The 25,033-nt window shown below is 44.8% G+C and overlaps 1 protein-coding gene across 1 annotated transcript; it reads left to right on the forward strand.

Annotated features, from left to right (window-relative positions):
* Positions 1–23,887, forward strand: LOC111949956 (alpha-1-inhibitor 3-like). The gene is made up of 28 exons (XM_070433992.1): positions 1–174; positions 323–476; positions 983–1,035; positions 1,780–1,800; positions 3,634–4,007; positions 4,208–4,455; positions 5,509–5,713; positions 6,855–7,013; positions 7,060–7,183; positions 9,775–9,841; positions 9,923–10,068; positions 10,247–10,375; positions 11,464–11,811; positions 11,986–12,112; positions 12,239–12,334; positions 12,772–12,791; positions 12,887–13,305; positions 13,502–13,562; positions 17,612–17,739; positions 17,957–18,113; positions 18,275–18,349; positions 18,771–18,933; positions 19,213–19,358; positions 19,649–19,849; positions 20,038–20,162; positions 20,428–20,518; positions 23,348–23,479; positions 23,810–23,887. The coding sequence occupies exons 1-28, from the start codon at positions 1–3 to the stop codon at positions 23,855–23,857; spliced, it is 4,191 nt and encodes a 1,396-aa protein (XP_070290093.1). The 3' UTR covers positions 23,858–23,887.
* The last annotated feature ends 1,146 nt before the right edge of the window (positions 23,888–25,033 follow it).

The following is a 25,033-nucleotide window of genomic DNA, read 5'->3' on the forward strand; positions in this document are numbered from 1 at the left end:
ATGGTAGCCATTCCTGCAGTAATCCAGGCAGGCTCGGAGGTCAAGCTTTGTGCCAGCCTTCTGCAGCCCAACGAGACCCTGGTAATGACCATATCTCTGATCGCCAATGGACAGAACAAAATACTTCTTCAAGAGAGTTCTGACCAAGAGTTTCACCGCTGCTTTCAGTTTCAGGTCAGCCCAGCACTGGTCGACATCCAGAACCATTCAAAAAGAGTACTGTACTGTAGTTCTCAGATTTGTGGTGCGTCTCTTAATTTTAGTTCTCACCAACTGAGCCGCACAGGACCTTATGTTAATGCTTCATTGTCTTGCTGATAAGCCCCTCGTGGAGAGTGATGAAGTGCACACGTTTAAAGTGGAGGTTCGAGGTGAAGCGTTTCTATCGACAGAGGAGAGAAAGGTCATGATTAAACCCTACAGTCTGATGACATTTGTCCAAACAGATAAACCAATCTACAACCCGGGACACACAGGTAATTTTACACAGAGCCCGTACTTAATTAGTCTGCTTGCTAAGAAACAGGACAATTAGGTGGTATCATGTTTCTATGATGGGTTGCTCTGTCATCACATGTTGCTCCTAAGAGACACCTGCAACAGCACATCATAAAGATAAAATCCACCGGGTTCACTGAGGATATGTACACTGGAGTTTGAACCAACATACCACATGTTGTAAGGTGTTCCTCTCCTGGACATATCATTGGGTATCGATAGTGTAAATAGTTTCAGTAAACTTGCAGTGCAGTTTTCTTTATCTGAAATTGATTGAATTGGGGCCTTAGTACCAACAGTGTAAAATATTATCCAGAGTAGCTGTCAAACGTTTGTCTTCCAAAATTCTGGTAACTTTCCCTAAAATCCCTGCTTTTCCAGAAATCCCAGTTGAACGATTCCTGGTATCTGGAAATCCTTCAAAATTATGCTTCTAAAGCTCTCATTGAGTGCTTGTCTTTGTCTTTTCTTTGTCTTTTTACAGTGCAGTTTAGAGTCATCACCTTGGATACCAGTTTTAGCCCTGTCAATCAGCTGGTGAGTGTTGAAAATGTGAAACATTGAATATTGAAAACAATGACTTATTTGGTCTTCCTTTAGAACGGTTTCTCAACGATTTCAAACAAAAAGACAGATGCAGAGGAATCACAAGGATCACAACATCATAATACTGTGTGACGGGTTGGGGTTAATGCCCTGCGATAGACGAGCGTCCTGTCCAGGCTGCCTCAAGCTACAGAAACAGGAGATGGGCTCCTGCCCCATAGACAAGGACAAGGATTATTATGTACAATATACTGTAAAATCTTCTTTTAAACTAGCTACCACGTCATACACATCTCATTTGTACTTCATGAATAATAAGGCTTTGGAAATGGGAAATGTTTCAAACAACTATTGGGCAAAGTTAGCCTGTTTGTGTAGCCTGTGTATGATAAGGCTACACAAACAGTTGAGACACATAGCACTCAGGGCAAACATATTGTACATGTCTGCAGAGGTTCTCTAAGTTAAKCTGCGTGGGTGGATTTCAAGGTCCTCAAACATTCGCCACAAGTCATGGTGTTTTCCACTCATATAGGTCAGATTGGAATGTATAGGAGTTTTTTCATGAGATTGAATTAATCTATTGCAAAAGCGACATGTTATGTTTAATTTAAGAAACAAAGCCAAGCATCTGCCTAGTTCCTATAGTTGACAGTTTTGCTACTCTTTTAATTTGGGGGGAATTTGAGAGTTATTCATAAAACATTAACCAGTCTTTTGTCTTTCCTTTCACAGTACAACATTGTGGAACTGCAGGTAAGACCCTTATTAGTCTATCAATGTATGATGACTCACTGTAAATACTAGTACATTATAAGACAATGACTCCACCAGCTAGGTACTGTAGGTCATCATTKATTTCTACATGGCAGTTACCAGAAGACTCCCTATCAGCTTTATGTGATCACATATGGGCCACCTTCAGCAAGCAAACTTCAGAACGTTGCAGATAGTGTTCATGATTATATTTTTTTTTAAACTGAACACTGAGACAAAATAACAAAATGTAACAACACGAAACAGTTCTGTCTGGTGAAGACACAAAAACAGAAAACAACTACCCACAAAGCATCGGTGGGGAAAAGCTACCTAAGTATGGTTCTCAATCAGAGACAACGATAGACAGCTGCCTCTGATTGAGAACCACACCCGGCCAAACAACAAAGAAATACAAAACATAGAAAATTAACATAGAATGCCCACCCAAATCACACCCTGACCAAACCAAAATAGAGACATAAAAAGCTCTCTACGGTCAGGGCGTGACATGAATATTGGAATGCACAGCGAATCAGGAAAGTAATCAGACCCCTTGACTTTTCCCACATTTTTTTTCATTACAGCCTTATTCTAAAATGGATTAAATAGTATTTTTCCCTCCTATATCTACACACAGTGGTGTAAGTACTTAAGTAAAAATACTTTAAAGTACTACTTAAGTAGTTTTTTGGGGTATCTGTACTTTCCTTTACTCTTTATATATTTGACTACTTTAACTTTTACTTCACTACATTCCTTAAGAAAATACTGTACTTTTTACTCCATACATTTTCCATGACACCCAAAAGTACTAGTTACATTTTCAATGCTTAGCAGGACAGGAAAATAGTTCAATTCACACACTTATTCACTGAACATCCCTGGTCATCCGTATTACATCTGTTCTAGCGGACTCACTAAACACACATACTATGTTTGTAAATTATGTCTAAATGTTGTAGTGTGCATGTTGCTTTCCATAAATTCATAAAATGGTGCCATCTGGTTTGCTTAATTTAAGGAATTTGAAATGATTCATACTTTTACTTTTTAAACTTAAGTATATTTTAAACTAAATACTTTTAGACTTTTACTGAAGTAGAATTTTGCTGGGTGACTTTTACTTTTACTTTAGTCATTTTCTATTAAGGTATCTTTACTTTTACTCAAGTATGACAGTTGGGTACTTTTTCCACCACTGAGAAAACCTCATAATGAGATAGCAAAAACAGGTTTTTAGACATTTTTGCAAATTTATAATAAAACCCCCCCCCCTGAAATATCACATTTATATAAGTGTTCAGACCCTTTACTCAGTACTTTGTTTCAGCACCTTTGGCAGCATTTACAGTTTCGAGTCCCTCCCATTCTTCCCTGCAGATCCTCTCAGGTTCTGTCAGGTTGGATACGGAGCGTCGCTGCACAGCTATTTTCATGTCTCTCCAGAGATGTTCGCTCGGGTTCAAGTCCAGGCTCTGTGTCACGACTTCCACCGAACTCGGTCCCTCTCCTTGTTCGGGCGGCGTTCGGCGGTCGACGTCACCGGTCTTCTAACCATCGCCGATCCACCTTTAATTTTCCATTTGTTTTGTCTTGTCTTCCCACATACCTGGTTTCAATTCCATTATTACATGTTGTGTATTTAACCCACTGTTTCCACCATGTCCTTGTCCGGAATTGTTTATTGAAGTGCTTGTGCACGTTATGCTGGTGTGTAACGGTTTTGTTTACCCATWGATTTATTGTTCTGTTTACGGTGGTTTTTGTTTATTAAACTGTGCCGTTGTAAATCAGTTTTTGCTCTCCTGCGCCTGACTTCTCTGCCGCCAGTACGCACCCCCTACAGAATTCCGGACCAAACTTATGGAGTCAGCAGGAGCAGGTACCCCGGGTAAAGGGGTGGAGGAGCGCGTCCGGGAGCACGCAGCAATGCTCCACCATCTTGGCACCGCCATGGGCTGCATTGTCCAGACAATGTACCGCTGGGAGAGACAGGGAGTTCTCCCAGCGCCTTCACAAGCACAACCGGGGTCTCCACTACACGCCCCTCCTTCTCCTGGACCCAGTGGGATTCGTCTCTCCCTTCCCCAGGAATATGATGGGACGGCTGCGAACTGCCAGGGGTTCCTGTTGCAGCTGGACTTATACCTGGCAACCGTCCACCCGGCTCCTTCGGGCCGTGAGAGGATGTCCGCCCTCGTCTCGTGCCTCACCGGGAAAGCCCTGGAGTGGGCCAACGCCGTGTGGAGAGAGGGAGATGCGGCGTTGGACCAGTTTGAGGAGAGCGCCTCTTCCATCTGAGGCAGGGGACGAGGAGCACCCAGGAGTTCGCCCTGGAGTTTCGGACCCTGGCTGCCGGCGCGGGATGGAATGACAGGGCCCTGATCGACCATTATCGCTGCAGTCTGGGCGAGGACGTCCGTCAGGAGTTGGCCTGCAGAGACACCACGCTCACGTTCGAGCAGCTGGTGGACCTGCCCATCCGGCTGGATAACCTGCTGGCTATCCGCAGACGTTCAGATCGGGGTCTGTTGGTTCCATCCCCTCGCACCCCCTCTCCGATACCCATGGAGCTGGGAGGGGCGGTGCGCAGGGAGATCGGAGGAGGTTCCATATCGTGCACTATCTGTGGCCGCAGAGGTCACACTGCCGGTCGGTGCCGGGTTGGTTCCTCTGGGTATCGAGGCAGCAGGCAGGGCGCTCATGCATCACCCCAGGTGAGCCGGCACCATTCTCACCCAGAGTCCTCTGTTGCACATATGTTTGTGTATGTCACTTTTCCTGAGTTTTCCCCGCATTCCCAGCATAAGGCACTCGTCGATTCAGGCGCGGCTGGGAATTMTATAGATAGATCGTTCGCCCATAGTTTAGGGATCCCCATTGTTCCCGTGGCTGTGCACTTCCCCGTGCACGCCTTAGATAGTCGACCATTAGGGTCAGGGTTGATTAGGGAGGTCACCGCTCCTCTGGGCATGGTGACGCAGGGGGGTCACAAGGAGAGAATTAGTCTCTTCCTTATTGACTCTCCTGTGTTTCCTGTGGTGCTAGGCATACCCTGGCTAGCGTGTCATGACCCCACTGTTTCTTGGCCACAGAGGGCTCTCACGGGGTGGTCGCAGGAGTGCTCGGGGYGGTGTTTAGGGGTTTCCGTTGGTGCTACTACGGTGGAAAGTCCAGACCAGGTCTCCACCGTGCGCATTCCCCCTGAATATGCCGATTTGGCTCTCGCCTTCTCCGAAAAGTTGGCGACTCAATTACCACCCCATCAGCGGGGCGTTTGTGCGATAAATCTCCTGGTAGACGCTGCACTTCCCAGGAGTCACCTGTATCCCCTCTCACAGGCGGAGATGGAGGCTATGGAAACATATGTCTCCGAATCCCTGCATCAGGGGTACATTCGGTCCTCCACTTCACCCGCCTCCTCGAGTTTCTTTTTTGTGAAGAAGAAGGAGGGAGGTCTGCGCCCGTGTATTGACTATCGGGGTCTGAACCAGATCACGGTGAGGTATAGTTACCCGCTACCGCTCATAGCCACGGCGATTGAGTCAATGCACGGGGCGCGCTTCTTCACCAAACTAGATCTCAGGAGTGCTTACAACCTGGTGCGTATCCGGGAGGGAGACGAGTGGAAGACGGCTTTCAGTACCACCTCAGGGCACTATGAGTACCTCGCCATGCCGTACGGGTTGATGAATGCGCTATCAGTCTTCCAAGCCTTTGWYGATGAGATTTTCAGGGACCTGCACAGGCAGGGTGTAGTAGTGTATATTGATGACATTCTGATATACTCCGCTACACGCGCCGAGCTTGTGTCTCTGGTGCGCATGGTGCTTGGTCGCCTGTTGGAGCATGACCTGTTCGTCAAGGCTGAGACATGCCTGTTCTTCCAGCAGTCCCTCTCCTTCCTAGGGTATCGCATTTCCACCTCAGGGGTGGAGATGGAGAGTGACCGCATTTCAGCCATGCTTAATTGGCCGACTCCCACCACGGTAAAGGAGGTGCAGTGGTTCTTAGGGTTTGCCAACTACTACCGGAGGATTACCCGGGGTTTTGGTCAGGTAGCGGCTCCCATTACCTCACTGCTGAAGGGGGGCCCGGTACGTTTGCAGTGGTCAGCTGAGGCGGACAGGGCTTTTAGTCACCTGAGGGCTCTGTTTACCTCGGCTCCCGTGCTGGCCCATCCGGATCCCTCTTTGGCGTTCATAGTGGAGGTGGACGCATCCGAGGCTGGGATAGGAGCTGTGCTCTCTCAGCGCTCGGGTACGCCACCAAAGCTCCGCCCCTGTGCCTTCTTCTCGAAAAAGCTCAGCACGGCGGAGCGAAACTATGACGTGGGGGACCGGGAGCTGTTGGCTGTCGTCAAGGCCTTGAAGGCTTGGAGACATTGGCTTGAGGGGGCTAAACACCCTTTTCTCATCTGGACTGACCACCGCAATCTGGAGTACATCCGGGCAGCGAGGAGACTGAACCCTCGCCAGGCAAGGTGGGCCATCTGGAACGTCTGGGGGTCTCGATCAGTTTCACCCCGAGAGTAATGGGCAGGTGGAGAAAGTAAACCAGGATGTGGGCAGGTTTCTGCGATCCTATTGCCAGGACCGGCCGGGGGAGTGGACGGCGTTCGTGCCCTGGGCCGAGATGGCACAGAACTCGCTTCGCCACTCCTCCACTAACCTCTCTCCCTTCCAGTGTGTACTGGGGTACCAGCCGGTTCTGGCGCCTTGGCATCAGAGTCAGACCGAGGCTCCTGCGGTGGACGACTGGTTCAGGCACGCGGAGGAGACATGGGAAGCCGCCCGTGTTCACCTTCAGCGGGCCAAGCTGTGCCAAAAAGAGAACGCAGACCGTCACCGCAGTGAGGCCCCGGTGTTCGCACCGGGGGACCGGGTCTGGCTCTCGACCCGAAACCTGCCCCTCCGCCTGCCCTGCCGGAAGCTGGGTCCGCGGATTGTGGGGCCATTTAAAGTCCTGAGGAGAGTGAACAAGGTTGGTTATAGGTTACAGCTTCCGCCAGATTACCATATTAACCCCTCGTTCCATGTGTCTCTCCTCAGGCCGGTGGTGGCTGGTCCGCTTCAGGAGTCTGAGGTGCGGGAGGTTCCTCCGCCCCCTCTGGACATTGTGGAGAGTGTTCTCCGTTTGCTCCATACTGGATTCGAGGCGACGGGCCTTCAGTATCTCGTGGAGTGGGAGGGGTACGGTCCGGAGGAAAGGTGCTGGGTTCCGGTCGAGGACGTGTTGGACCCTTCAATGCTGCAGGAGTTCCACCGTCTTCGTCCGGATCGCCCTGAACCTCGCATTCCGGGTCGTCCCCGAGGCCGGTGTCGGCGCGCTTCTGGAGCCGCACGTCAAGGGGGGGGGAACTGTCACGACTTCCACCGAAGTCGGTCCCTCTCCTTGTTCAGGCGGCGTTCGGCGGTCGACGTCACCGGTCTTCTAGCCATCGCCGATCCATCTTTCATTTTCCATTTGTTTTGTCTTGTCTTCCCACACACCTGGTTTCAATGTCCTTGTCCGGAATTGTTTATTGTAGTGCTTGTGCACGTTATGCTGGTGTGTAACGGGTTTTGTTTCCCAATTGATTTATTGTGGTGTTTACGGTGGTTTTTGTTTATTAAACTGCGCCGTTGTAAATCAGTTTTTGCTTTCCTGCGCCTGTCTTCTCTGCCGCCAGTACGCACCCCCTACACTCTGGCTGGGCCACTCAAGGACATTCAGAGACTTGTCCAGAAGCCACTCCTGCATTGTCTTGGCTGTGTGCTTAGGGTTGTTGTCCTGTTGGAAGGTGGAACTTCGCCCCAGTCTGAGATCCTGAATAGTCTCCCAGTCCCTGCCACTGAAAAACATCCCCACAGTATGATGCTGCCACCACCATGCTTCACCGTAGGGATGGTGCCAGGTTCCCTCCAGACGTGACGCTTGGCATTCAGGCAAAACAGTTCAATCTTGGTTTCATCAGCCAAGAGAATTTTGTTTCTCATGGTCTGAGAGTCCTTTAGGTGCCTTTTGGCAAACTTTGGCAAACTCCAAGCGGGCTGTCATGTGCCTTTTTACTGAGGAAGGGCTTCCGTCTGGCCACTCTACCATAAAGGGCTGATTGGCGTTGTGCTGCAGAGATGGTTGTCCTTCTGGGAGGTTCTACCATCACCATAGAGGAACTCTGGAGTTCTGTCAGAGTGACCATCGAGTTCTTGGTCACCTACCTGACCAAGGCCCTTCTCTCCCGATTGCTCAGTTTGGCCGGGCGGCCATTTCTAGGAAGAATCTTGGTGGTTCCAAACTTCTTCCATTTAAGAATGATGGAGGCCACTGTGTTCTTGCTGCAGACATTTTTTGGTACCCTTCCCCAGATCTGGCCCTGAAAAAATCCTATCACAGAGCTCTACGGACAATTCCTTCGACCTCATGACTAGGATTTTGCTCTGACATGCCCTGTCAACTTGTGCGATCTTGTAAAGACTTTTTTTTTGTATGCCTTTCCAACTCATGTCGAATCAATTTCAATACTTCATGCATTTGCACCCAGGTCTGTTTGGTCCTAGGGATATTTGAAATAATGTATTTGGAAACTAGTATTTGAAAATAGTTCAAATAGAAGTAGTTAATTTGCACATATTATTTGAAAATACTAAAATACAGAGAAAATGTGTATTTAAATACAAATACTTAAATATGCATTTATTTGAACCCAGGTCTGTGCTAATGATAAATGCTAATTGAAGACCTACAATGTAACTGCTCAATGTCATAAACTGTTCCTATGAGGCCCTGAGACTTTGGGACACGTTTAGGATTTACGTGAACAGCTGGGCCTGTATTCATAAAGCATCTCAGTGAAGGATTGGTGACTTACACTCTTAGGAAAAAGGTTTCCAAAAAGATTCTTCAGCTGTCCCCAAAGGAGAACGCTTTTGGGTTCCATGTAAAACTCTCTGCGGAAAGGGTTCTACATAGAACCCAAAAGGGTTCTACCTGGAACAAAAAGGGTTCTCAAAGGGTTCTCATATGGGGACAGCCGAAGAACCCTTTTAGGTTCTAGAAAGCACCTTTTTTTATAAGACTGTAGGATCAGGTCTCCCCCTGTCCATGTAACCTTGTTCATTGTGATCCAAAATTTTAAACTGATCCTAGATCAGCACTCACACACCGAGAGTCTTTATGAATGCAGGTCTAAATTCATTGTTGAAAACACTTGACTAAAAGCCTGCAGGTATAATGAATGAATTACAAACATGCATGTATGAGCCTTTATAATATCTCTTATGAGGTTTATAATATACTTTCTATAGGAAATGTATGATGTTTTATGTTTTTTATGTGTTTTATTATGAAATAAAATCAGATACGCTTATGGGCAGCCTGTACCTGGTAAAGCAGAGGTAGAGTTGTGCCAACCCTTAGGGCACAATGTATTGATACCAATAAGAATTGATGAGAAAAATCCACAAGGAGTTCCTGATTATACACCCCCCTGCCATAAAGAGTCAATAGAGGTCTGTATGCTTTCCTGAAGAAACTATGTTCACTTCAACAAGACACCTAGCTCTGAAATGTCAGTCTACTTTGTGTCTTTTTAATATAATGTAATCCATCACTTTCTCTATGATCATCATGTGTCTGTGGTTGGAGAGGAGTCCAATGGACAGTCATGGTACTGCCAGTTTCTCCCTCAACACAACCAGTKTGCCCAAAGAGAATATTAACCTCATAGTAAGTATGATTCCTTCTAGGTTTTGAAAGACTCTGAGACTCTAAAGATTCTTTATGCTCAATTCCAAATTACCACCTTGACCCTACCCTCTAGGGTCTATCATGCTCTTGTGGAGATCTGAGAAGATTCCATTGGTATAATAAGCAATATGGTGAAACTTCCACCTAGCCTATCAGAGTGCAAGGTGGAGCTCTAAGGGTCGATTTTGGATTGGGTCTTGATGGGATAACCGGGACAAGTGTTTTACCCTTTCCCTCCTCCAGGCCTTATCCAGAGGGGTGATAGTTCAGCATAGACACATGAAGGTTACCGTGCAGCACTGGAGTCCTGGTGAGGGAGTTTCATTAAGTAATTATGAACCTACTGGAAGGTGCTTGATGACAATGACAGTGACATGCTCTTGCGTTACAGCAACTGGGGGTGAAGTTACTTTGAAGTTGGCAGTGGTTCCGGAGATGGCGCCTGTGGTACAGGTCCTTGTGTACAGTATGCTACCCAGTGAGACTGTCATCGCCCACAGCATGAACTTTCCCACTGAGAAATGCTTCAGGCACAAGGTGTGTGTATATGTGGGCATGCTTCTTCGTGTGTTATACCCTCTGACTTCTGCACATCACAAACATACTATGTTCATTTTATGGAAGGTATAAATGATGTCAAGTATTTCCATGCACATAGATATCATTCCTTGTATAAAGGTGTATAATGTACACTTATGTATGTCATGTGCACCAGGTGTCGGTGGAGTTCTCACCCTCACAAGCAGTTCCAGGGGAGGAGAACACCCTGCAGCTCTCGGCCCAGCCCGGCTCCCTCTGTGGCCTCAGTGCTGTGGACCAGAGTTTTCATATCATGGAGCTTGTTTGAGCCTAAAAAGCAAATGTAGAGGCTACTATTTGAGACTACTAAGCCCATGAAACTGGTCCGCAAAAATATTGACATGTTTACCAAGCTCAGATAAGACCATGTGGACCTCTGCTCATCTCTCGTTGCCTCTCTTTCGCCCTGGTACATGTTTGTTTTTATTTTTTGTCYACGTACCTCTTCAGTGTCATTCAGGCAATTTTTTCATCACTTGCTGCCCCACATGAAAAAAACCTTTGGTTTACTATAGAATAATATAGTACATACATATAATTCTGTAGTACACTGGAGAATACTATACTACACATACTATTACTATACTACACACTGTAGTCTCCCTCAATCATGTGAAGTACTTAATATAGAATGTTGTAGAATACTGTCATATTATCCGCAAAATAACACTAGTAAATACTATAGTAATGTCCACAAAAACACAGTAATCCACCAAAACACAACACTTTTTTTAACTATAGGAAATACTACAGTATTTTATTAGCATATACACTGCCAATTCCCCTCCCCCATGTCGCAATTTGTGCCACCCATAAGTGAGAAACCTATAGGCCAAGTATATACCATACATTGTGTTCCTTACAGGTTATGAATAAGAGCTGAAGCTTTGAATGATCTGTTCAGACCCCAGACCTACCTTGAAAATGTGCTTTTGCAGTATTTCTTCAGTAGGTTTCCTGAAGGGGAAAGCCTCTACTTGTATGTCAAAGATACTAAAACAAAAATACTATAGTATATACGACAGTAATGTAAGCAAAAACACTACAGTAAATTAGTATAGTACAGTCTGCAAAAACACAACATTGTATATATTACAGTATACTACAATCCGCAAAAACACTACATTAATTACTATGGTTTTAGTTTACTACAGTATTTATTCTATAGTTAAATGTAAATACTTCAGTATACTACAGAAACACTACAGTGAATACTACAGTAAAGTCAGTAAAAATACTATAGTGAATACTATAGTATTTATAGCATAGTATATTACTATTTTGTTTTACGTTTGTATACGTGGGGCATGATGATGTCAGCTCTTTTTCAATACAAATGCACTATCTTGATTACATATGCATGACACATTGCAAAAAATACTATGCATATTATGCATAAAACTGACCAAATGTAATCAGCATTTGTATGGGGTATGGTGGCCGTTGGCTCAACTTACCCCATGGCCATTGACTAAGTTACCCCAAAGCCAACATTTTGACTATATTAGCGAACACAGCTACAAGGGTGCACTTTCAGAAGCATTCTGCCTGGCTCCTGGCGGCTTCGGCCTGGCTCCTCCAGTGGAGCTCACTGTCTTCCAGCCCTTCTTCCTGGAACTCAACCTGCCCTACTCCATCACCTGTGGAGAGCACTTTGGGCTGAAGGCCACTGTGTTTAACTACCTGTCCAAGTGCATCATGGTACGACACTGCATCATGATCGTTTCTTGAGTTGTTTCTTGAGTTGTTTTTAAACTCTTGTATTTTGTTTTGTTGCAGTTTGTCTAGTCAGTGTTTATTTTGTATTTATTTTTTACACCCAATGTATCAGTCTTGGGTTTTCCATGTTATCTTACAAGTGTTACTATTTGGCAGGTTTCTGTGACTCCAGCTCACTCCTTAGACTACACTCTCACACCCTTGAAGGATGTCCAGTACTCATCATGCTTGTGTGCCAATGGACGAAAGACCTTCAGTTGGACGATGGCACCCTCTATCCTGGGTAAATCACCAGTCTTCATTCAACCGTTCAAACAGCAGAATGGATGTCAGCCTGAGTTGTGTACTCTGTCACCATTTTGGATGTTGTGTAACCTGTACTGCACTCTGTCTGTCAATGTGTGTGTAGGGGTTTTGAATGTGTCCATTATTGCAGAAGCTGTCCAGTCCCATTCTGTGTGTGACAATGAGATTGTGAACGTACTGGAGAGAGGACACATCGAATGTTCACTTTGATTGAACTGATACTGTCACGTTCCTGACCCTTGTTGTTTTCCCTTGTTTTTGTATTTATTTAGTATGGTCAGGGCGTGAGTTGGGTGGGTTGTCGATGTGTGATTTTTATGTTGAGATTTTGTGTGTTCGGCCTGGTATGATTCTCAATCAGAGGCAGCTGTCAATCGTTGTCCCTGATTGAGAATCATACTTAGGCAGCCGGGGTTTCACGTGTGTTTTGTGGGTGTTTGTTCTTGTGTCAGTGTTTCGCCACACGGGACTGTCACGGTAGTTATTTTGTTATTTTGTATCTATTAAATCACTATGGAAACTAACCACTCTGCGTATTGGTCCGATCCTTCTCGCCTCTCCTCGTCCGAGGAGGAGGAAGAAAATGACTATCGTTACAGATACTCTTCATTCATCTTATCATCTGTATGTCTACAGCAGAAGCTCTGACAGAGGAGGTGGAATTGAACTGCAACTCCCCAAGAATGTGGTGGATGGATCTGACGGAATTTCCCTCTCAGTCCTGGGTAAAATAAACCATTGTATTATTTAGAGAGGCTTGGGGAGTTTAGATAGGAGTTGTGGTGGGAAAAGCAACCTTTCTCCAATGATAATGCTGCTGTTCGCTAAAGAGGACAGTATTACAGAAGTCCCATGTTTACCTGTTGGTGACATCTTGGGTCGGGCCCTCAAGAACCTGGATGGACTGTTGCTGATGCCGTATGGGTGTGGAAAGCAGAATATGGCCCTCCTCGCACCCAATATCTACATCCTGGAGTACCTGAGGAACACAGAGCAGCTCACCCCACCCATCCGAGACAAGGCCATCAAGTTCCTCATTTGTGGTATGAGAGGTCCTCAAAATATGGGTCATACAGGGCAGGATTTGTCCAATAGGAGCCCTTTGTTTTTGTTTTCCATTGAAGAACCTTTGAAAACGTTTCGTCACAGTGACTACGACCCTGCTATCATGTAAATGACAGAGCTACACTATAGATGGCATCAGAGGCTCAACTTTCTACATTTTAGTCATTTAGCAGAGGATCTTATCCAGAGCGACTTACAGTAGAGCGCATACATTTACATACWTTTTTTCGTACTGGTCCCCCATTGGGGACGGTGGGGACATGTCCCCCACACATTCTGAAATTGTGTTTTATCAATGTAGTGTGATACAAAACGAGGCAACGGTGTGCTATAGAACCATGCGGACGCCTCCGAGCGGTCGGGTAGGCTGTTTGGAGTGTTTATTCAACTGTATTAAAATAAATTACTACATTTTGAATTATGTACCCCCCACGTCTAAAACCAAAGTTGCGCCCCTTGATGACATCATGGTGTCTTATCAACAAGTGCATCACTGACCCAARACATGTAGGGACTTCCAGATGTTTTCCCACTGAAATCATTTGATCATGGACCCTATTCCAACTAAACTACTGAAAGAGCAGCTTCCTGTGCTTGGCCCTCCTATGTTGAACATAATAAACGGCTCTCTATCCACCGGATGTGTACCAAACTCACTAAAAGTGGCAGTAATAAAGCCTCTCTTGAAAAAGCCAAACCTTGACCCAGAAAATATAAAAAACTATCCTATATCGGCCTATATCGAATCTTCCATTCCTCTCAAAAATAAATTTAAAAGCTGTTGCGCAGCAACTCACTGCCTTCCTGAAGACAAACAATGTATACGAAATGCTTCAGTCTGGTTTTAGACCCCATCATAGCACTGAGACTGCACTTGTGAAGGTGGTAAATTACCTTTTAATGGCATCGGACCGAGGCTCTGCATCTGTCCTCGTGCTCCTAGACCTTAGTGCTGCCTTTGATACCATCGATCACCACATTCTTTTGGAGAGATTGGAAACCCAAATTGGTCTACACGGACAAGTTCTTGCCTGGTTTAGATCTTATCTGTCAGAAAGATATCAGTTTGTCCTTGTGAATGGTTTGTCCTCTGACAAATCAACTGTACATTTCGGTGTTCCTCAAGGTTCCGTTTTAGGACCACTATTGTTTTCACTATATATTTTACCTCTTGGGGATGTCATTTGAAAACATAATGTTAACTTTCACTGCTATGCGGATGACACTCAGCTGTACATTTCAATGAAACATGGTGAAGCCCCAAAATTGCCCTCGCTAGAAGCCTGTGTTTCAGACATAAGGAAGTGGATGCAAACTTTCTACTTTTAAACTCGGACAAAACAGAGATGCTTGTTCTAGGTCCCAAGAAACAAAGAGATCTTCTGTTGAATCTGACAATTAATCTTGATGGTTGTAAAGTCGTCTAAAAAAAAAACTGTGAAGGACCTCAGCGTTTCTCTGGACCCTGATCTCTCTTTTGACGAACATATCAAGACTGTTTCAAGGACAGCTTTTTTCCATCTACGTAACATTGCAAAAATCTGAAACTTTCTGTCCAAAAATGATGCAGAAAAATTAATCCATGCTTTTGTTACTTGTAGGTTAGACTACTGCAATGCTCTACTTTCCGGCTACCCGGATTAACACTAAATAAACTTCAGTTAGTGCTAAATACGGCTGCTAGAATCCTGACTAGAACCAAAGAAATTGATCATATTACTCCAGTGCTAGCCTCCCTACACTGGTTCCTGTTAAGGCAAGGGTTGATTTCAAGGTTTTACTGCTAACCTACAAAGCATTACATGGGCTTGCTCCTACCTATCTTTCCGATTTGGTCCTGCTGTACATACCTACACGTACGCTACGGTCACAAGACGCAGGCCTCCTAATTGTCCCTAGAATTTCAAAGCAAACAGCTTTGGTTCCTCTCTAGGTTTCTTCCTAGGTTTTGGCCTTTCTAGGGAGTTTTTCCTAGCCACCGTGCTTCTACACCTGTATTGCTTGCTGTTTGGGGTTTTAGGCTGGGTTTCTGTACAGTACTTTGAGATATCAGCTGATGTAAGAAGGGCTATATAAATACATTTGATTTGATTTGATCATAGAATATTGAGGCTGCATCCAAAATGGCACCAGGGTTGGGGGCTAACTGATTTCATGTACGTTYCCAGCTAAAATATTGTAATCAGATTACAGATACTTTTGAAAAACTGGATGATTACTTTTAAATTCAGAAAGGATGTTTGCGAAGAAGAAAAAAAACACTATTGACACCTTTGTTTTTATCAATGAAATTCAATTCAGCATTGAAAAAGGCAGAAATGTAAGTTTGTTCCACCTGAATGAGTCTGCCCACTAGTCAGCGAAGCCAAGCCAGAAAAATAAGCCATATTACAACAGATGTGTTGTGATAATTATCTTGTTTGCTCTATAACCTGTTAGTTCATATGCCTTGCCACTGTGATATATAGGCCTAAGGCCAAGACAATAATAAGACAGCGGCAGAATAAATAAAACTTTGTTTCATCACAAAACCGGAGAGCAACCTCTGTCCGGTGAAGTCCACATAGCATATTGCATGTAACAAACAGTCACATCACCTACAGCATGGTCAAGCAATTTAATGTTTCTGACATTTTCAGACTGGTTAACAACTATTGATTTAGAACCACAGAGTTACTGCAACTCTCTAGAGAAAGAAAACACAAAGAAAACACAAAGAAAACAGGAACTGCTGCCACTATTCCAGCACCATTTCAACTTCAACATTTCAACATCATCAAATCACCTATGCTTAATCTAATACAGTGACAAATCAAATATACCAAAAACTATTTAGTCCAATCAACGTAAGCTAAATATGATGTGGCTGTCCATAGTTCTAATTTGTGTGTATGTGTTTGTGCAAGCAGAAAAAACATGTTGACTCACCCTACTTGTAGTGAAACCCCAAGGCCATCCCCCTCTCTTTCATGTTGATTAAACGGTCTATCACTCTGTCATACAGTACACACTTTTAGTTTTTGTTGTCCTAGGCTACCTGGCTAAAACGCTTGCTCACTATCCTAACTTCCTTTCATGGTTAACAATGAGTCAGCTAGTTAACATTAGCCTACATATTGAACTTCCATCCTCTCATGCAGTGGTGGTTCTAGCTTGTATGGCTCCCTGGGCGAACCCCCCCTTCAGCGCCCCCTCCCCCGCCCCCCAAAAAAGCACCATTCTGCATTAACTGTAATTTTTATTTAGACATTCGGAAAACACAAATAAATAATCATAACATTTAAAACTATATAAATATGAACATATATTCAAAAATAAGACACATAAATAAGTGACTAAGTTCAGTTCAGGGTACTGGGTGTAGGCCGACTAGTGATGGCTATTTAACAGTCTGATGGCCTTGAGATAGAAGCTGTTTTTCAGTCTTTTGGTCCCAGCTTTGATGTACATGTACTGACCTCACCTTCTGGATGACAACGGGGTGAACAGGCCGTGGCTCGGGTGGTTGATGTCCTTGATGATCTTTTTGGCCTTCCTGTGACATCAGGTGATGGAAATGTGGAAATGTGCCCCTGGTGATGCGTTGGGCAGACCACACCACCCTCTGGAGAGCCCTGAAGTTGCAGTGCAGTTGACGTACCAGGCGGGGATACAGTCCAACAGGATACTCTCAATGGTGCATCTTTAAAAGTTTGTACGTGTCTTAGGGGACAAGCCAAATTTCTTCAGCCTCCTGAGGTTGAAAAGGCGTGTGAGTCAACCATTTCATATCGTCAGTGATGTGTATGCCGAGGAACTTGAAGCTTTTCACCTTCTCCACTGCAGTCTCGTCGATGGGGATGGGGGTGTGCTCCTTCTGCTGTCTCCTGAAGTCCACGATCAGCTCCTTTGTTTTGTTGTAGTTGGTGTGATTGGTGTGAAGCCAAATCCAAACTGGCTTCCCTTGACACTTCTTTTGGTGCGCCAGGACCATTCACAGTTGAGCTCACTCAGTTTAGTTCAACGCTGATTGGCTGTTATTTTATTTAAAAATATATCAAGGGAGGCCAGATGCTCGCTGACTTACATTGCATTCAATGCTACAGGTGGCAACAATGTCATACTCTTTTTGACCAGACAGCATCAGATAGGCTATATACACATAAAGGGGGGCTGTTTAGCTCGCTTGGATGCTTTCTCTGGTGAGATACATTCAGCCTCTTGCAAATTGAGAGAACATTATGAAGCACGGAGAGATCAAAGGTACGTTTTGTATGTATTTTTTATTTTTTGGTCAATTTTTTGGGGAAACCTGGCTTCCATTGGCACCCATGAATAAATGCCACTGGACCAATATGATGACACCAAATGCGTTTGATGGATCCTTTTTTTTCTTCTTCTAATGCCTCTTAAATGGAAAGTAATCTGAAATGTTTGGTCATCCAAAATGTACGTTACTGATGACAATTTTGGACAGGTAACTAGTAACTGTAACGGATTACATTTAGAAAGTTTCCTACCKAACCTTACCTATTTCCTACAAGGCTCGGGGAACACCGGGTGAGTATTGTTTTTTTCACTTACTGGTTAACACATAATTATGTCTGTTTCAAGGAAGTATTAACCAATCAAATGGTATTGTCTGTGGCATGGATGTGGATGTGTCATATGTTAACATGAGCAATCATTGCAAGTAATGTCAAGCTCTAAATCATGTTTATGACAACCTTATGTGGGTATTATGACGGGACAGTCAAATCAAGTTCTCTTTTCTCAGACTGACTACTTTTGTTTTGAGATCCTTTGGCAAAGCCCAGTCTTTCATCTATGTTGACCCGGCAACGATGGAGCAATCCAAGACTTGGTTGGAACGTCAACAAGGCAAACATGGCTGTTTRGTCAGATTGGGGYAACTCTTTAACAACAGAATGAAGGTATTTATATTGATAATAAACTGATAGAAGATGGAAGAAGATGTCGTTTTACGTCTCGTCAGACCAGCCATACAGTTGGGAATGATGATTTCTACAGAATTGTATCAGTCTAGATACAGTTTCATGGATATATTTTATTATTTAAACATATTGTTTTGTAGGGTGGGGTGACAGATGAAGTCACACTGACGGCCTACATCACGTCTTCAATGCTGGAGCTCAACATGTCAGTGTCGGTACGTAGCATCTCCACATAACCATTGTTTCTCACTTCAACAACGTCCATTTACAGGAAACTGGTTTAAACTCCTGTATGAAGTCTGTTGTATACATCMTATGTCAACTGTCATTTAGWMATTCTAAAATGTAGTGAGTTGTGTATTCATTTAATTCACAGTGAAAGTATTTTTTCTCAGAAAGTAGCCTATGAACAAGCATAGAAATAGCTGTTACTGTAAGCAGATCGGAATGGTACTGTGCTGTTAAAACTGATAGTCAGTTTAGTTTTGCTAATGTAAACTAAAAAACTTAAAGTGCTCCAGCATGAATGTGTCTAGCCTGGTCCCAGATCTGTTTGTATTACCTTGCCAGAACAAACAGATCTGGGACCAGGCTAACATGTCTCTTAATGTGCTGCTCTGTTATTTTGTGCTCCAGGACCCTGTTGTGTACAGCAGCTTGTCTTGCCTGAGGAACTCCACCAGTGATTTGTCCAACACTTACACTACTGCTCTGCTGGCCTACACCTTTACCCTGGCAGGGGACATGGAGACCCGGGCCCAGCTTCTGCAGCACCTGGACACGATCGCATTACAAGAAGGTGAGACATGTCATAGTCCAAGATCTGTTTGTGGTGTCTTGCCTTGATTAAGCTTACCTGGGCAATGGAGCCAATGGAGTAATCCCAAATGTGCAAACCATCCACACGTCTGGCAAAAGTATTTTAAAGAACAAAAATACTATTTGAACTCCGGTGTCTGTCATAAAATGAATTGGGTAGGTCAGAGAAGAACTTTACAGTCTGTATAATGATGAATAAGATTCTATGGTGTGTGTGTGTGTGTCTCAGCCTCCCTGGCGGTGGAGATCAGCTCCTGATGTTCTGCGGTGGAGATCAGCTCCTATGTTCTGCTGGCTTCCCTCAGTGCCTCCCCTCTGTCTACCACTGACCTGGGCTACGCCTCCCGCATCGTCAGGTGGCTGGTGAGACAGCAGAACACCTACGGAGACTTCTTCTTCACACATGTGTATTTCTTAAACACCTCTGTTCCGAAATGGCACCCTGTGCCGTGCACAAGTAGTGAGGCATTATTACCTTGACATTTACCAGACCACAGGCATGTATGTGCTTCTTGTCATGTCAAGCCTGTTGAGACTAACTTCCACTGAAATGGAGGCAAGAAACCATAATGGATGGAAAAGGGAAATAGTCACTCTAGTAACAGATCAATGTAAAAATCTACCCTTTCTGTAAATGGAGTATTTTCATTCATTTTGAACATATTTGTCTGTGGTCTGTTGGTGTGTGTGTTTAGGACACAGTGGTGGCCCTCCAGGCCCTGGCTTTCTACTCCACCAGGGTGTACAGTAGAGAGGGTTACAGCACAGTCACAGTACAGTCTCCCAGTGGGGCACAGCACATCTTCGAAGTGAACCAAAACAACAAGCGTCTCTACCAGGAGAGGGCGCTGCAGTACACAGAAGGGAAGTACATCGTGGAAGGGCAATGCAGGTTAGTAAAAACACATATCTCCTACCAATCCTATGGTGTAAAATACAGTTTTATATATTACTGTGAAGTTCAAACATTTAAGAAGCTTTGTCTGGCTTGATATTTAGTTTGAAGTGTTTATTTTTTCTATCTTTTAAAATGTTTATTTTGGGGCAAAATGGTTTCCCTGGCTTGTTCTTCCCTCTTTCTCAGGTGGCGCTCCACTACAACATCCCTACTCCTACTGACAGCACAAAGCTCAGTATCCAGGTGAAGCCAGAGGTGGACTGCAACAGTAACTCTTTGAGACACAGAGTCGCGCTGAAATTCCAGTCTCAGTAAGAATGTATGACAGATTTGCATTCACAGAAGCATTCTTTCAATCAGTGTATTATTTCAATCAGGTCATTAATGACAATCCAAAATTTTATTTTGGAATTGACTCAAATGACTTGGTTTCATTATACCTATATATAGGTTACTTCACTTCTAATTTCTACCTAAGCTTGGATCAGTAGCAGTAAAAAAACATATCTGGTCTTTTTAGTATTCATTAATTTGATTATTACAAGCACTTGTCAAAATCAAACTTTGTTTTCACAGATATCATGGAAAGGAGCTGACCCCCAATATGATTATAGTGGATTTGAAAATGCTGTCTGGGTTTGTCCCAGACCCAGGCTCTTTGTGGAGGGTGATTCTTTTGTGATAACATACATTTATAGTGTTACCTGTGACCTTTTTCCATGTAAACTCTGCAAAAAAAGAAATGTCCCTTTTTCAGGACCCTGTCTTCAAAGATAATTCGTAAATATCCAAATAACTTCACCGATATTCATTGTAAAGGGTTTAAACACTGTTTCCCGTGCTTGTTCAATGAACCATAAACAATTAATGAACATGCACCTGTGGAACGGTCATTAAGACACTAACAGCTTACAGACGGGAGGCAATTAAGGTCACAGTTCTGAAAACTTAGGACACTAAAGAGGCCTTTCTACTGGCTTTCTACTGAAAAACACCAAAAGAAAGATGCCCAGGGTCCTTGCTCATCTGCGTGAACGTGCCTTGGGCATGCTGGAAGGAGGCATGAGGACTGCAGATGTGGCCAGGGCAATAAATTGCAATGTCTGTACTGTGAGACACCTAAGACAGCGCTACAGGGAGAAAGGACGGACAGCTGATCGTCCTCGCAGTGGCAGACCACGTGTAACAACACCTGCACAGGATCGGTACATCCGAACATCACACCTGCGGCACAGGTACAGGATGGCAACAACAACTGCCCGAGTTACACCAGAAACGCACAGTCCCTCCATCAGTGCTCAGACTGTCCGCAATAGACTAAGAGAGACTGGACTGAGGGCTTGTAGGCCTGTTGTAAGGCAAGTCCTCACCAGACATCACCGGCAACAATGTCGCCTATGGGCACAAACCCACCGTCGCTGGACCAGACAAGACTGGCTAAAAGTGCTCTTCACTGACGAGTCGCGGTTTTGTCTCACCAGTGGTGATGGTCGAATTCACGTTTATCGTCGAAGGAATGAGCGTTACACCGAGGCCTGTACTCTGGAGCGGGATCGATTTGGAGGTGAGTGGTCCGTCATGGTCTGGGGCGGTGTGTCACAGCATCATCGGACTGAGCTTGTTGTCATTGCAGGCAATCTCAACGCTGTGTGTTACCTGTAAGACATCCTCCTCCCTCATGTGGTACCCTTCCTGCAGGCTCATCCTGACATGAGCCTCCAGCATGACAATGCCACCAGCCATACTGCTCGTTCTGTGCGTGATTTCCTGCAAGACAGGAATGTCAGTGTTCTGCCATGGGCAGCGAAGAGCCCGGATCTCAATCCCATTGAGCACGTCTGGGATCTGTTGGATCGGAGGGTGAGGGCTAGAGCCATTCCCCCGAAAAATGTCTGGGAACTTGCAGGTGCCTTGGTGGAAGAGTGGGGTAACATCTCAGAGCAAGAACTGGCAAATCTGGTGCAGTCCATGAGGAGATGCACTGCAGTACTTAATGCAGCTGGTGGCCACACCAGATACTGACTGTTACTTTTGATTTTGACCCCCCCTTTGTTCAGGGACACATTATTCAATTTCTGTTAGTCACATGTCTGTGGAACTTCTTCAGTTTATGTCTCAGTTGTTGAATCTTATGTTCATACAAATATTTACACACACATGTTAAGTTTGCTGAAAATAAACGCAGTTGACAGTGAGAGGATGTTTCTTTTTTTGCTGAGTTTTTGATTGCCTCCCCTATATCTGTCTATTCCTCAGTTTCATTCCTGTGTCACGATTATTGTTGTTATGTTTCCCTTGTCCAGACGCTGTCCTTGTTTCGTTTCATGTCCATTATTCATTCAAATGATCACTCCCTGTACTTGCTTCTCGTCTCCCAGCGTCTGTCCTCTCAGAATTCTGACATCAATATTGGAAGCATCAGGGAGTTTTGTTTTTTGTTTTGGTTGGTGACGTCGGGTCCGGGTGCCGCTGCCGAAAGAACCGGTGGTACCTCAGCTGGCTTCAGTGGTTTCCTTGCCTTGGTTAGCTCGGCAGGCTCCCACCCCACGTCATGCCTCAGCCGGCTCATCGGGCTCCCACGCCTCATCCGGCTCGTCGGGCTCCCACGCCTCATCCGGCTCGTCGGGCTCCCACGCCTCATCCGGCTCGTCGGGCTCCCACGCCTCATCCGGCTCGTCGGGCTCCCACGCCCCAGCCGGCTCGTCGGGCTCCCATGCTTTAGCCGGCTCATCCGGCTCCCATGCCTCCGCCGGCCCGTCAGGCTTACCCAGGTGGGACGCCAGGTGGCGCCCCTAGAGGGGGGATACTGTCATGCCTGCTCCCGCTCCCCCTCTCTGGGGCTCGAGGGCGCCAGGTGGCCCATCATTACGCATACCTGTCACCATAGTTACGCGCATCAGCGCTTCATTGGACTTACCTGGACTCCTTCACGTTTTCCTTGCCTCGGCAGACTCCCACCCCACGTCATGCCTCAGCCGGCTCGTCGGGCTCCCACGCCTCGGCCAGCTCGTCGGGGCTCCCACGCCTCGGCCGGCTCGTCAGGCTTGCCCAGGTGAGACGCCGGGTGGCGCCCCTAGAGGGGGGGATACTGTCACGCCTGCTCCCTCTCCCCCTCTCTGGTGCTCGAGGGTGCCAGGCGGCCCATCATTACACACGCGTGTTACCATCATTACGCGCATCAGCGCTTCATTGGACTCACCTGGACTCCTGCACGTTTTTGATTCCCTACCCTATATCTGTCTATTCCTCGGTTTCATCCCTGTGTCAGGATTATTGTTGTTATGTTTCCCTTGTCAGACGCTGTCCTTCTTTTGTTTCATGTCCATTATTCATTACATTTTCACTCCCTGTACTTGCTTCTTGTCTCCCAGCGTCTGTCCTCTCAATATCCCTACTCTATTATTTGTGTAGAATGTCCTTCAGTCAGCAAAGCTGAAATTACACTTCTGATTAGAGCGTTTAAATAATTGTGCCCAATGTTTTTTTCTCCCAAAAGTACCCATCACTATTCCTAACTTTCAACCACACCCTGGACATCATACAGGAGCTCCCAGTACAGAATCTAAAGCCAACGGTGGTCAAGATCTACAACCAGCCATGCAAGTTTATGTCTAACCTTCCCCAAAAAGTATTTTCCCTCTTATTTTTAGTAACATTTGGCTAACTTGTGTTCATTTACTGAGACTGATGTGTCGTATGGCTCTATTCAGGTGACCAGGTTGAGAAAGAACATGTCTCCCTTGCAAGTTGGAAACCAATGAGCTGTTTTAAATCTCAAATTATTGGTCATTTTTTATAACTGACCCATATACTATACATGTATACTCTATACATGTAATTTAAATTATTTTATTGAACTGAGTCAATATTCCTTCATTTCGTTTTCCTAAATGCTGTTCAGTTAAAAGCGCTCATTCCTTACATATATCTATCTATCATTGTATATGCCCCTCTGCAGATGCAAGAAGACAATTACATTCACAGAGGTCACACCTGCAACCGCTGAGACATCCTTCAAGCACTAAAGTAAACTATTTAACTGGAATAAAAGTTTTTTTAGTAAAACTCTATTCTTGAGCATTTTTCCCAGAAAGTTTTGTCACACTGTGGCAAGAAATGAGTTCCAAGGTGTAGGCTCAGAAGACAAGGTGAATATTGAAAGGCTTTATGTAATACAGTGTATCTCCTCCTGGGGTACTAGTACCCATAGGGGTACATGGCCTATCCCCAGGGGGTACTTGGGAAGACTTATGAGCAGAGCAATATGTGATTGGGGGTACAATAAACAAAAAAAGGTTGCGAAGCACTGTTCTAGACCACATCAAAGGGCAAAAAAACTATACCTTCTGGAACAAATGATTGTATTTGTTAAGCTGCAACGTGCTGTTAATCGGTGTTGCCAACTGTACGAAGGTGTGCAAATGTTCTCTCAATTTTGCTCAAAGCTTTTGGTTCTCAGCTTTTTTCTTCCTCCATCTGTAATCATCATGGGCCCCCTGTAGTAATAATCAAGGCGTGGTTCTCTTTTATTTCTCATCAGGGAATGGTTTCCAGGAAATCCACTCTAAATCCAAAAAACAAACAATTTACAAGGGGATGTGTCCTGTCCTGATCATACCCATAATGAGTCCTGGCTTTAATCTCCATTATGAATATCTCCTAATGCATTATGACAATAACGTATTAAGATAATTGTGTGGACAAAGCAGTAGTCGAAAACATCTCACAAATCCATTTAGATTAAGAGTAACAGAACAATTTAGATAACAGATACTATAGAGCGCTGTTGTTGACAGCATAGCTCACTAAATACAGTATATTAACAAATATCAAAACATGAGAATTATAAACATATGAGTATGCTGTGAAAAACATTACTTTTGAAGAGCAGCAAGACTTATGACTTAGCAACGGGAAATGAAAGACGTCCTTGTTATGGGTTGACAAGTGTACATATTGATCTGATATCAAGAGAGTATTCAATCACACTCTACTTCAGATGTCAATACATCCTGTTTTTTGCTCAGAGAAGATAAGAAGCCCACTTGATTGGACAGTAGCTCTTTAAACCCCCTTCCAACTCATTCTTCCTCTTGCTCTCTTCATTTGTGCCCTGCCCAGCCTACAACTCTCAGATATCTGGGCTCTTATATTACAATATACTGTACGTATTGCATTGCTG

Source organism: Salvelinus sp. IW2-2015, linkage group LG22 (assembly GCF_002910315.2).
Source record: "Salvelinus sp. IW2-2015 linkage group LG22, ASM291031v2, whole genome shotgun sequence".
NCBI classification, from domain to species: domain Eukaryota; kingdom Metazoa; phylum Chordata; class Actinopteri; order Salmoniformes; family Salmonidae; genus Salvelinus; species Salvelinus sp. IW2-2015.